This window comes from Gekko japonicus, unplaced genomic scaffold (genome assembly GCF_001447785.1).
Source record: "Gekko japonicus isolate JY-2015 unplaced genomic scaffold, Gekko_japonicus_V1.1 scaffold97, whole genome shotgun sequence".
Classification (NCBI taxonomy): domain Eukaryota; kingdom Metazoa; phylum Chordata; class Lepidosauria; order Squamata; family Gekkonidae; genus Gekko; species Gekko japonicus.
The window spans coordinates 390,230-404,347 of record NW_015170278.1 but is presented as its reverse complement, the minus strand read 5'-3'; the positions used below and the strand labels follow the sequence as shown (position 1 = coordinate 404,347).

Genomic DNA, 14,118 nt, shown 5'->3' with positions numbered 1-14,118 from the left:
TCCTACTGATAACAGTGGGAAGTTTTGGGAGACTAACAGGGCAATATTTGTAATACACCATTAGGTTTGTGATGAGAGTTATGAATGAAAATATGAGCACTAAAAGGTAGCATATAGATTAGCTCCATTTGCAACCATTTATGTGTCTGAAATTTTTGATATGCTTCTGATATTGTGTTGTGATCCACCCTGAGCCCGCTTCTAGGGAGGGTGGAATATAAATCTGAATAATAAATAAATAAACAAACCAAGTTGGGATAAATAAAATACTCACAATCAGGAGGCATTTTTTCTGTGAACAACTTGTAATATTCTTTTAGCATCTCCAAATTTTCTTGGTTAATACTTTCTTGCAAAGAGGTATCTCCAAACCTGAACAATTGCAAAAGACCAATAGGCATAAAACCAGCTCTATAAAAGCAGACATGAGCCACCCAAAGGAAAGGGGCTGGAAACACAAAAACTTCAGCACTGGATTCCATCGTTACTATGATTCACTCTCGTAGTAGATCTTAGTTTTCCCATTGATTTTACTAGGCTGAGAATCCCATCTCCCACACCATACTGGGGTCAAGGAATGCTTTTGCCAATGATCCTTTCAAAGGAACTAAGGTTGTAAGGCACAATGGGAGCTGTGACTTTTAGGTGCCCTGTGTGCCTTAGCCAATAGGAAGGGTTCAGGCCGTGATCTTCTGAGGGCTGCTGTGCCTTCTCTGCCAGAGTTTTGCTTGGTGTATCCCTTCCTTTAGTTGGCTGTATGGGATTAATTTAGGGTTGCCAATACCCCCCTGCAGGAAGTGGGGGATCCCCCAACACCAGGCCCCACCCCTGCTGATCAGTTGGCTGGCAGGGGGACTGGTTAGGAGCAGGAGGGAGGCCCAGGCTACATTGCTGGTGATGTGGTGACATCACTTCTGGCGTGTACTGGACTGGAAGTGACATCATCATGCTGGCGATGTCACAGTGATGTTCCGGTATATAGGCAAAAACTCTATGGTAGAAGCAATTTTTACCAGAGTTTTTGCCCAAATATCAGAGCGGTGCTGCAACAGTACAACGTGATGAAGCTACTTTCAGTACACACCGGAAACATTGCCATATTGCTGGTTACATAGCCTGGCATCAAATCCTGAAACAGGCATCAATCCTGGAACCATTCCAGTGCCAGCCAGGTCTAAGTCAAGGTGTGAGAGAAGGCTACAATACCCTGAACCAGCTCTGAATAATTGGCCCTATCTAAACTCAACATCAAGTTTTAAAATGTCTTAAATTGTGACAATGAAAGAAATTAAGACTTTGCTTCTAAACATATTTACTTGGAAGTACTTTTGACTGAAATCAGTGGGAATTAATTCCAAGTCAATTGGGCCTAAAGAAGCAACCCAGCATTCACTAAACAAAGACACCAATAGAACCCTCCAGCTGTTCTCAAACATTCTCTTCTACCACTCCAAGTTTTAAAAAGGGAATAGGGATCTTGCTACTGAGACCTTGCTCAAAAGAATTCTCAGTGGAAGTATCAGATGATAGTTATATCATTTGGATTACTTAAATTATTTAATTTACTTGTAACTCAATTGCCTAAAGATGACTTCTGGTATCAGTGATCTAAATTCTGCATGTGACAGAGAAAATATAAGAACATTCATAGAATGAAATGCTGTCCTTTAAGGAGAAGCCTAATCACACACATTTGCAACCATCAGGACTTTTCCCTAGCATTCTTTTTACACAGTAAGTCTCACAACCAACCTGAGTGTTTCTCCTGTGTTCCCTTTTTGTACCAATAATAGAATTATCTCAAACTAGGAATAAGGCTTGTTGTCGAAATAAATAGGACGAGCTCTAGAAAGAGGCTCTGGGTGGGTGCCCTGGCCTTGGGCACTCAGCGTCAATTTGCTGTGGTGACCTCAGCAGGGTATAATGACACAGAGCTTACTGTTTTCTCCAGGGGAACTGATCTCTGCCATCTGAAGAGCAATTGTAATTCTGAGTGATCACCAGCCCTCCCCTGGAGATTGGCAACAGTGGTTCCCCAGGAGTAAATGGCTGTTTTGGAGGGTAGAGTCTATGGCATTGTACCGGTCTTGGAGGTACCAACTCTATCTCCTTCCCAGCCAACCATCAACATACCGTTATCAACCCATCTGACTTCAGCTTTCCATCTCCCCCTTCACACCTGCAGCCTCTACCTAGGAAAAGTACAGTCTTTCTCCTCTTCAGTGGGGACCCAAGCAGGAGGGGAAGCAACCTCAGCAGGGTATAATGATTCAGAGTCCACCCTGCAAAGCAGCCATTTTCTCCAGGGGAACTGATTTCTGCCATCTGGAGAGCAGATGCAATTCTGAGTGATCTCCAGCCCTCACCTGGAGATTCGCAATAATGGTTTCCCAGGAGGAAATGGCTAGTTTGGAGGGTGGAGTCTATGGCATTGTACCTGTCTGAGGTCCCACCCCTCCTCAAACCCTCCAGGCTCCATCCCTAAAATCTCCAGAAATTGCCCAGCCTGGAGGTGGCAACCCTATCTCCTTCCCAGCCAACCATCAACATACCGTTATCTGCCCCCTGACTTCAGGTTTCTATCTCTTCTCCCCTCCCTGTAGCCTCTACCTAGGAAAAGTACAGTCTTTCTCCACAGTGGTGACCAAAGCAGCTCACATCATTATCCTCTTCCCCTTTTGATTTGCATATCAACCCTGTGAGGTAGGTTACACTGAAAGTCTGTGAGTGGTCTGAAATAACACAATTAGCTTCCACCGGAAGAACTTGGGTCTGGAATAACCTGCTCTGAAGCGCTAACTTCTACATCACACTGGCTGTCTTGGGGAGGCCACCTCAGCAGGGTATAATGACACAAAGCCCACCATATTCTCCAGGGGAACTGATCTCTGCCATCTGGAGAACAGTGGTAATTCTGAGTGATCTCCAGCCCTCACCTGGGAATTGGCAGCAATGGTCCCCCAGGAGGAAAAGTACAGACTTTCTCCGCAGTGGAGACCAAAGCAGCTTAATCATTCCCCCCCTTTTGATCTGCATAACAATCCTGTGAGGTAGGTTAGGCTGAAAGTCTGTGACTGGTCCAAAATCGCCCACTCAACTTCCACAGCAAGAACCTGGGTCTGGTAGACCCTGCTCTGAAGGGCTAATTGCTACGCCTAGGGTAGCCAACCACCACGTGGAGCTTGAAGATCGCCAGGTATCACAACTGAACTTCAGACAACAGATCTCTCCCCCCCCTTGGAGAAAATAGCTACTTTGGAGGGTGGACTATGGCATTCTATTCAGCTGAGGCCTCTCCCCTCCCCAAACTCTGGCTTCCTTAGACTCCACCACCGAATATCCAGGAATTTCCCAACCTGGAGCTGGCAACCCTAGCAGGACTGGCCCGAATGAGTTCCCCACAAAGGCTTGGAAAGGGCTTTGTCTTTTTACTGACAGGACCAAGTTTGGTTGTTTAAAATGTTCTCTGTAACCCATTTTTTAAAATTATCTTAAATACGGAATTGGTGGAAGTTTGAAAAAAAAATTATCTGAGTACCATGCATTAGCATCTCTAAGAGATTTTCTTCTACAGTCATGTTTACTTAATATGCCCTAGATCTACAAAATGCTTCTGGTGGAATACTACAGTCTGAACCCTGTTGTCTGGGCAGATGTATACATATCCTTCCAAAATATTCACCATCATAAGAGTGAATATATTATATTAACAGACTTTTTCTTTATTAAGATTTGCCCTTAACAAAAATACAAGACTACATATACTGGGATGAAAGTTGGTTAAAAAAAACAAAAACACCATGTGTGGCGTTTCAGTGTTCAGGTGCAAGGTTACAACAGTATGAATGGCACAGCAGACAAATTTTAGGCACAGATTAGATTGGATCTTGTGGAAATGGTAGCCTATTGTTTAAGTGGGCAAAGTTCCCTTTTTGTGAAGACCACTACCAAAAAGAGTCCTATATAAGAATATATGCATATGTAAGTGTTACCTCATGCTTAAATCCCAGGCTTAATATAGCTCTGGGAGAAAAAGGAAGGAAGACAGATAGTGAGATAACAACAGTGCTACCTCCGAGTCTGGATGCCAGGTCTACTTCCCATTGATTCCTAAGAACAGAAGAGAAGCCAATGCTGGATCAGGCCAATGGCCCATCCAGTTCAACACTCTGTCACATAGTTGCCTAAAATACCAGGTACCATCAGGAGGTCCATCAGTGGGGCCAGGACACTAGAAGCTCTCCCACTGTTGCCCTGCCCCCCAAATACCAAGAATACAGATCATCCCTTGCCTCAGAGTTCCTATCTATAGCTCTTTACCTTTCTGCAAGTGTTTGCTGTTCATTGATTCCAACATTGAAGAGGACAGGGTATACACGGAGTGGTTTTCCTTCTTTAATTTCTTGTGGAAGCAGTTCAAACATCTTTTCTGGAAGCTTGATTTCTATTACATAATGACCCCTAGAAAAACAAAAATAAGACTAACCTGTTACTTTAAAAATAAATAAATAAATAATTTACTTTTGAAGCCTGCCCTGGAGTAGAGTTCCTGAAAAATAATAGAAACAGAAAAATAATAAAGGTTCTGGCCTACCTCAGAAACAATGAAATTTCCCTAAGTAACTACTTAAACTTCACCAAATTTAAATAAATGCAGATAAAGTTCACTACTGTCATCCTACCTCAAAAAAGTCAGAGACATAACACAAAAAATTTCCCATGAAGTCTGTTAAGTCCGCCATGGAAAAGTTGGAGTCTGTTGTGTAAATTGTCCCAACACTCTTAATTAATCTCACTGAAAAAGTTAGGAGCACACACAGCTGTCTACATTACTTTGACTGGGGAGGCCTGGGGATGAACTGGCATTCATACACCAGTGTAGTGTAGTGCCTAAAAGAATGAGCTGTGATCCAGTATGTCCCTCATTCAAATCTAATCTCTGCAATGAACTCACTATACAGGCAAGCCATTAGGGTTGCCAGGTCCTTACCTCATGCTGGCGGAGGATGGGAGCTTTCTGGGAGTGGGGGGGGGGGTGACATTGCCATGTGCAATGCCATCATACCAGGGAAATCGTGTGGTGATGCTCTGGTTTTTGGGTAAACTCTATGGTAAAATTGGGCTCAAACCATTGAGTTTTGCTGCCAAACCAGAGCACCACTGCATGACGTACCCGGAGTGCTGCCAAACCAGAGCACCACTGCGTGACGTACCCGGAGTGCTGCCAAACCAGAGCACCACTGCGTGATGTACCCGGAGTGAAGATGTCACTTCCCCATGATGTCATCATGTCGGGGACATTGCATGGGGTTGTGGCTTCAGAGCAGGGCTTCCCCCCACCAGACAGTTGGGAGCAGGGCTTCCCACCACCAGAAGGTAGGCAAATGCCCGTGAAATCGGGGAATCCCCCACTCCCACCTGAGGACTGGCAACCCTACAAGCCATGCACTCTCTCTCTCTCTCATTCTTGCATCCTTTGGGCCTACCCTCAGACGGCTGGTGTTAAGGATTACAACAAGAAATGTTCTGAATATTACAAGTGATTTGCAAATGCTAAGGATTATTACTATGATTGTTTCCCACAAATAATTAGGCTCAGGACTGAGAGAATAGGAAATCTGAATTCACCCTGTAACTGTAGATTCATCTAGAAGGGTGGAGGGTGGACTCTATGGCAGCACATCCCAGCTGAATTCCCTCCCCTTCCTAGACTCCACGTTTCCCCAGACTGCCCACAAATCTCCAGGAATTTCCCACCCAGAGCTGGCAAACTTAAACTGCTTGTACCCATCTCATGCTTTGAAATTTGTGGATTTAAATGAGTAACCTCTAAATCTAAGTTCAAAAACACCAATCTAAATGCAGAAATCAACGTTTTCATCCTTATTTTGAACAACCTTAAAGCTTACCGTTTGGAGACTTCTGGCGGCATGGCGCTGTGCCGCAGGCGTGTTTCTCGGGAGCTCTCGAGAACGCCCGGCTCGTGCGCGCTTACTCGGAGCCCCCCGAAATTCGGAGGGCTCCGCTTGGAGCCCCTGTAGGGAGCCCAAGGTAGGAGGCTTAACCGCCCCCCCCGTTTCCCTGGCAAGGACGGGGGGTGTCCGGTCTGCCCCGAGGCAGGAGCGCCACGGAGAACTTTCCTAAAGATTATAAAATATTGGAAGGATTTGAGGCACAACGGGTGTACCTTTAAGAGTGCGAGAGATAAGCGGACCCAATCCGGCGTGGAAATGGCGTTAATTGAGGCTTGTGCCCAGATACGGGACGCGATACTTACAGAACTCAAATCAGACAGTTTTAAAGAGATACTGAAAAGAGAACTAGAGAACTCTCTTGCACTGTTCTGGGATAAGACGCTGAAAAATGCACAATTCATTGGTACAGAGGGAAACCTCAAGACGAAATATACAAATGAGCTACAAAGACAAACAGAACAGCAGGAAGCTGAGCAGGAAGAAGATCCTCCGGTCTCTCAACATGTACCGCTACGACGAGAGGCAGAGTTGCAAAACACGGACGTTAGAATCATGGTTTTAGAAGATGAAAAAACATTGAAAAGATGCGGTGGAGGGAAAAGGCTACCATATACCACCCGGAAGAAAAATAAAAAGAGCAAAAGGATGATTGTACAGGTGAAACGACTAAGAGAACTTAAAGACTTGGAACTAAAGCGATACAAGAATGACGGCAGAGGAGTTAACCTAAAGGAGTACAAAGATCAGAGGCATCTGATAGAAAAGAAGGAAAATCAGTATAAAAAAGAAATTACTTATATGGTGACTCTGAGCGAGCTCTATAGATTGGGATGAGCAGAGGATGGATATATGTGGCTCAATAAGATATGCAAAGAGATATGATGTTTAGAAGTTGAAACACTGGTTGAACTAAGTTTAAGGTTAAATGGAATTTAAGGTGGACAGAAAATGTGGATGGCTGTTACTGCTTATTAACTTCATTTATTTATTTTTATGTAGATATATGAGCCATAATATGATGCGTGGAAATACTGGATGAATTAAGTATGGAATCTAGGATGGTCAGATGGATTGCTGATACTGTTTATTAATTAATTTTTACAAATTTCACTATACAGATGCATGAGTTTTTGCCGCTAGAGGGACAAAGATAGGAGGCATACTAAAAAAGGATGTTTGCAGATAGGATATTTAGCTTTTGATGTAAGTTTTGTTGTTTGAAGCATATGGGCTTGTTGAAACTTGAAAAACAAAAGATAAACTGCGTTTAACAAAAATAGCAGGAGCGAAATTGTACTAAATAATAGCATAAACCTCTGCCCACGAGTTTTGAGTTAAAAACACTGCGAGTTAGCCACTTGATCCTTTATCTTATAGAGGCAAAGAGATAGATATTGGTCTCATTCCAATGTAGGTGAGGTTGTACTTATTATTTACTGTTGCTGTATATATATTAGACTATGCTAGTCATATTAAGAATATTAAGTGATTACATTAAGCGTATTAAGTATATCAAGTGACTATATCAACTTTAAAATCAGATGAATTTAGTTTGTACCTGATTGGAAGGTGGAAGTGATTCAACTATTTGGAATATGGCTGATCAAGAGGATCATAGATTTGATTGATTAGAAGTTAGGTTTTTTCTTTTTGATATTGTTATATACGAGGGAGGTATGGTGAAGGAGTCATGTAGAATATGTAGAACTTGCTTATATATTTTTTTTTTCCTTGTCCTGGTTTATGTCTGTCTTGTGTTTAAAAACCCAATAAAAACTACTTATATAAAAAAAAAGCTTACCGTTTGGATACTAACATTTCATTTTGTCTTAAAATGATAGGGAATCTATAAGAAATGGGATCAGTAATTTAATTACAAACTGTCCCTTTATAATGACTGCTTCACTGAAGTGGAAAAAGGGGATTAAAAAGCAAAAGTCTAAAAATCTGAAGAAAAGCTTTTGGCCTTCTCATCTGCTTTCAATAGTATAAATGAAGGGAGATCAACTTCTGAAGCAGTCTTACAGAGCTACTTCTTAGAATGGATTTTTTTCTTAATGCCAGTTCAATTATATGTGCTCATAGCAGGAAGAAAAAGGCACTTCCATCAGTAGAACAGAACTTTCCTGCCTCTCCCCCTCCATTAATATTCTGGAAATTTGCCTCTTGTGGAAAGGAAGAGAAGAGAAGAAGAAGAAGAGATTGGATTTATACCCCGCCCTTCACTTGGAGTCTCAGAGCGGCTTACAAACTCCTTTCCCTTCCCCTCCCCACAACAGACACCCTGTGAGGTGGGTGGGCTGAGAGAGCTCTGACACAAACTGCTCTTTTTCAAGGACAGCTGTGCCAGAGCTTGTGACTGACCCAAGGTCACATCAGCAGGTGCAAGTGCAGGAGTGGGGAATCAAACCCGGTTCTCCCAGATTAGAGTCCACGCACTTAACCACAACACCAAACTGAAACCAGGAATAGCATGAGGGGCAAATAGCAGGGAGGGGAAATAGGCAGAAAATACACTTCCCCTTCTATTAGTTAAAAAATTATTCTGGATCCAACCCAGACTAAAGAAAAGTAGGACACTTAAATCTCATTTAGATCAAACAGAACTAAATACCTGTGGTCCCAGTTCTACTGATTTACTTGTGGATTTTATTCACAATTTCTCATATTCTTAAGGATTAAAGTTTCTGCTATTGCAGAGGAGTTTTATAAACACACACACACAAATATAGGGTTGCCAGCCTCCAGGTGGTGGCTGGAGATCTCCTGGGATTACAACTGATCTCCAGACGATAGAGATTAGTTCACCTGGAGAAAATGGCTGGTTTGGAAAGTGGACTCTATGTCCCTCTACAAACCCCACTTTCTCCAGAATCCACCCCCAAAGTATCCAGGTACTTCTGAACCCAGAGCTGGCAACCTAGTATTTTTATGAAACTTAAATGTTACCACAGCTTTTATTCTTATAATGGATTTCTTGAACCTGAAAGACATCTGGTGTTGAGGTAGCACTTACTGAAAACAAAAGAGGAATTTGCAAGAGGAATTCTTAGGATAAACATATATCTAAAGAAAAAAAGTGCTACATCCCCAATTCACTCCCCCATGGAATATGAATTTAGGTTTATCTCTTTGATGGGAGTAGCACATACTAATGATTTAAATGTATTAAATTTTGCAGTTCTGAAATATTAGGGTTTTTTTACTAATAGCTGCTTTGGTAGATGTTAAATTTTGAATTTACATATTCATATTTATTTATTTTGAAAACGTTGCCCTATTTCTTAGCCTCCTAGAATTATATCAAATGCATAATAAAATTAATCTAAAAAGACACTCAAAAATAATCTTTAAATGGGGGGGGAATCACAAAACTATAGCAACTCTGATGGCAAACGGAGAGCAAACTGACAAAATTGTGCTTGCCACTCTCTGCAAAGGCTGGCAATGACCTGACAAAGAGTTCCAGAGAACCAACACCAAAAGTCCTCTGGCTGAGGTTCTGGTTGCCTCCCATTGCCCCAACCCTGTGATCTCACTTTTCTCAGTGACAGGAAAATTGCTAATGTTAATATGAAATTCAACCCTTGCTGCAAAGAGGACCTATCTGACGATGTTTGTCTGTCCAGAAAAGCACACAAGAATATGTAAGTGGCATGATTTGACCATCTAACTATTGCTTTGACAACTAAGACGTCCAAGATAATTGCCAGAGGTTGATAAAGAATATTGGTGTAATTTTTAAAGCGTGCTGACAGCCATTAAGCTGATGGAACTCCTGGACTATCTGTCACTGTCTTTTCTCATTCAATCATATCTATACATATACCAAGAATACCATACAAGGTCTCATTTGAATGAGACAAAGGACTCTTCACAATTATCTCATCTTGCATAAAACATTCAGTTCACACAGCATATGGATAAAGTCTAGTTTTCCAATTTGTGTGATTCATGTAAAAACTGTTAGTACATTCTGAAAAGTAGATCTCTTGATGACATAAAAGTGTTATTCACATCAGGTATCAATAACCCTTTCAGGATATATAGAATACTACTGTTTTATCAGTTGCTCTGGGTCCAGAGCAGTAACAGCCTAAAATTCTTCTTTTGTTCATTTGTATTTCACATTTCTACCCTGTATCTCTCTCAGAAGCTCAGGGCATGATCCCATTCTATCTGTTATCATGCCAGCAATGCTATTTGGGAAACAGTGCCCAGAATCCAAAGTGGTACTTTAGGCACACTTAAAGGCTTATGCATGTACAATAGGATTTTGGACTATTTTTGTTTTGTTCTGAACAGCTGAGCAGGCCCTTATGCTGCATCACAAAAGCTGCTTGAAAAGTCTTTGTGTGTCCACATGGCACGGAGGCTGATAATTTTATTGTTTATACTTTTATCTTTAACACAAACATGTCAACCATCCCAAATTGTTTGGAACAACAGTATAGATCTCCATTTAATTTTCCATATTCTTCCACTTCTTGCCTTCATCACTGTTCTTCTGTAAGAGTTACTCATGATTAATTAAAGACTTTGGAACTTGTTATGAACATTTAAACTTCACATACCCATTCAGATGTACAACAAAAAAACAAAAATCATATGAGCAGAGAAGTAGGACAAAAGGGGGAGAAGGGGAGGAATGATAAGAGGAGAAAAAGAGGAGCAAATTGTTTTCAATAGGACTGTCTTTTTATGCTGTGTATTTCTTCATACCTCCAGAATCACATCTATTCACAACTCATGCCTTGGCCTCGAGGTATGCTAACTAGCTCTTTTATAATGTTCAAGTATTTCTGTCAGCTTAGCATTATATTTTCATTTACACACCCTCTACCTCAGATTGAAATATGTGGCACATATATTAGAAATCCTGAACTGGAGCCTGGAGGCAGTTTTGGAGTAGATGTGCGGCAATAAACTGAAGTGTGATCCTAAAAGACGGAAGTGCTACTCGCAAGTGGAAAGTCTGACCTGGGACTTCAAGTGTCACCCATTCTGGATGGGGCTGCACTCCCCTTGAAGAAACAGGTTTGTTGCTTCAGGTCTCTTCAATCCAGACCTGCTGCTGGATAAGCAGGTGGCAGCTGCGGTCAGGAATTCCTTTTATTAGCTTTGACTGTCAGCTGCAGCCTTTCCTGGGCAGAAAATATATGGCCGCTGTTGTGCATACCCTAGTTACATCTAGATTAGCTAACTGTAATGCAATGCACTCTACTTCAGGTTGTCCTTGAAAAGTCTTTGGAAACTTCAATTATTGCAAAATGTTGCAGCAGGGATGTTGACTGGAGTGGGTTGTAGAGACCATATCACTCTGATCTCAGCCCATCTACACTGGCTCTCAATTTGTTTCTGAGCACAATTCAGTGCTGGTGTTGACCTTTATGTATTTTAATGTGGTTTTAATTGTTTGAATTATGAGTTTTTGTTTGGTTTTAATGGTTTTTAAGATGTGTTTTTATTATGTATATTTTTAATCGGTTTAGCTGTCTTGGTGGCCCTGCTGAAGGCAGGAAAGTGAGGCATAGTTTTGTAAATAAAAAAAATAAAAATGTTGTTCTCAAATCATTCTCATAAAATTAAAATGTGCTATTTAGTTTATAGTCAAAAGAAAGAAAGTGTAAGAATCTAAAAAGGGAATGCAAAATAACAAAACCATTACGTTTTTGATGTGGCTTTCTGTATCTGACAATAAAGTAGATGGTTCATGCCAATAATGAAAGAAGAAAAACTAGTCCACCCAGAGACAAGACAGAAGCTTTTGCAGACTGGGGTATGCATAAAAATATGAAGTGAAATTTCCAAAATGTTTCACTTCCCCTTTTCCCAAACTTGTAGTGGTCTATTTTTCTAACAAATATTAGTGTAATGTATTGAAACGATTACATGAATCACCTCATAGGACTCCTATGTTAAGCTTCGAGCCAGACCAGGGCTCCTCTGAGCGAACTTCCTATTGGTCGCTTCGTAACAGCGACCAATCAGAACGATACCATTCCCTAGGAGGAAAAGACTCCCATTGGTCCTTAACTAAGCAATCTCATTGGTTGTTAATTGTAAATAGGCGTGGCTACATTAGCCCGGTTATGTTTAAAAGGAGCATAAGCTCCCACTGTTTTCTGTTCTGGTTTCTTACTGAGTTAGTGCTTGCTCGTTACTTCCAATAAAGCTGAATCACTTGCTGAATCACTCTAAGAGTCCTTTGTTAGCGCGATCTAACAATTGGCGACGAAGGTGGGATGTTAGAGCAGGTAGGCAGCCCTGCGGACATCCACACTTCGGACTCGGAAGAAAGCGAGCAGAGCACAGCAGCCGATCCGGCGGAGGCGCCACCAGCTCCGGTGCCCAAGTCTCCCACGATGGCTGGAAGCCAGAAGTTCGAGTGCTTCGAACCCTCCTCAGAAGACTGGGACTCCTACCTATCCAGGTTCGAGTTCCATCTGGAGACACACGACATTACAGACGAGGCCAAGAAACGGGCGTGCCTCCTGAGTTCCTGCGGGAAGGGGACCTTCGACATAGCCAGGTCGTTGGTGGCCCCAACTGATATAAAGACTGTCACCTACGCTGACATCACTGAGAAGCTTAAGGCTCACTATTCTCCACAACCGTCGGAGATCGCCTGCCGGCACGCTTTTTACAAGCGGAACCAGGCCGGAGGCGAGACCATCGCAGATTTCGTGGCGGCCCTTCGCAAAGCCGCACGACCATGTAATTTCCACAACGTGGAGGAAGCCCTCAGAGACCGTCTCGTCTGCGGTCTCAAAGATGAAAGGCTGCAACAGAGGCTGTTCGCCCGCACCACCCTGACCTGGGCAGTGGCCTACGAAGAGGCCGTGGCCGCGGAAGCAGCGGAGAAGTCCACGAAGGAGGTCCGCCAGCGGGTGGCAGAGCCCAGTATACACGCTCAACGAGACAGCGAGGGCGAAGACGCGGATGATGACGTCAACGCGGTTCGAGGCAAGCGGACCCCAGCGAAGACTACCAACGTCAAGCCTTGCTCCGGTTGTGGCGGGAAACACCAGCGCGACTCCTGTTGGGCTCGTGATGTCGACTGCAGAGCGTGTGGGCGGCGTGGTCATCTGGCCAGAGTCTGCAGATCAGCAAAGAAGGATCCCTCAACTAACAACCGGTCAGCGCAGAGGGGCACTCCAGTCAGCACCCAAGGCAAGACCCGTTCCTCAGCATCGGAAGCAAGCTGCCAGTTGACGGCGACCTTGTCGAGCGCATCGGCCGTAAATCGCACCAGCAGCCAGGGCAAGATCACCGTGACTCCACTCCTCGACGGCCGACCCTGTACAATGGAGGTGGACTCAGGATCGTCCGTGACGGTGATTTCTGCCGCGTCCTGGCGCCAGTTGTTCCCGAACCGAAGCCGGCGGCGGCTCCAGCCTGCGGGAACCAGAGTGTCCGACTTCCAGGGCAACCGAATTCCCTTGGCCGGACGGGACTCTGTTACTGTTGAGTATAAGGGGAAATGTGTTAAACTGTCATTCCTGATTGCAGAGGGAGACCGGGTTAACCTGCTAGGGTTAGATTGGTTTGAGCCATTGGGCATTGGTATTTCTGGGATTAACAGGATGTCTGAAAATAAATGGGGCATGCTGTACGACCTGTTCCCTGATGTATTTGCCGAAGGGTTGGGGAGGTACAAGGGCCCCCCGGTTGCGTTTGACTTAGATCCGTCAGTCAAACCTATTAGGTTGAAGTATCGGAAAGTACCTGTGTCTCTCAAACATAAGGTGGAAAAAGAGATTGACAAACTAGTTGAGCAAGGGGTTTTAGAGCCAGTACCATACAGCAAATGGGAGACCCCGATCGTAACCCCTGTCAAATCAGATGGGTCCATACGACTATGCGCCGATTACAAATGTACGATTAACAAGGCGCTGCAGCAACATTCGTACCCGGTCCCGGTAATAAGCCACATTTTGGCTTCCCTGGGGGGTGGCAAGATTTTCGCCAAATTTGACCTGGCCCAGGCATACCAGCAGTTGCCTGTCACCCCGGAGGCTGCCGAGGCCCAAACAATTGTAACCCACCAAGGGGCTTTTAAAGTGAACAGGCTGCAATTCGGGGTCAACGTAGCACCTGGGATTTTTCAGGGCCTCATGGAACGTCTACTAAGGGGGGTACC

At 43.5% G+C, this 14,118-nt stretch overlaps 1 protein-coding gene across 1 annotated transcript in view; it reads right to left on the bottom strand.

Annotated features, from left to right (window-relative positions):
- Positions 1-14,118, bottom strand: part of INPP4B (inositol polyphosphate-4-phosphatase type II B) — a 373,171-nt gene that overhangs the window by 53,302 nt on the left and 305,751 nt on the right. The window contains exons 22-23 of the mRNA XM_015417726.1: positions 4,321-4,461; positions 275-372 (exon numbers count right to left, since the gene is read on the bottom strand). Of these exons, the coding sequence (XP_015273212.1) occupies positions 275-372; positions 4,321-4,461 (239 nt within the window). The remainder of the gene's footprint in view (positions 1-274; positions 373-4,320; positions 4,462-14,118) is intronic.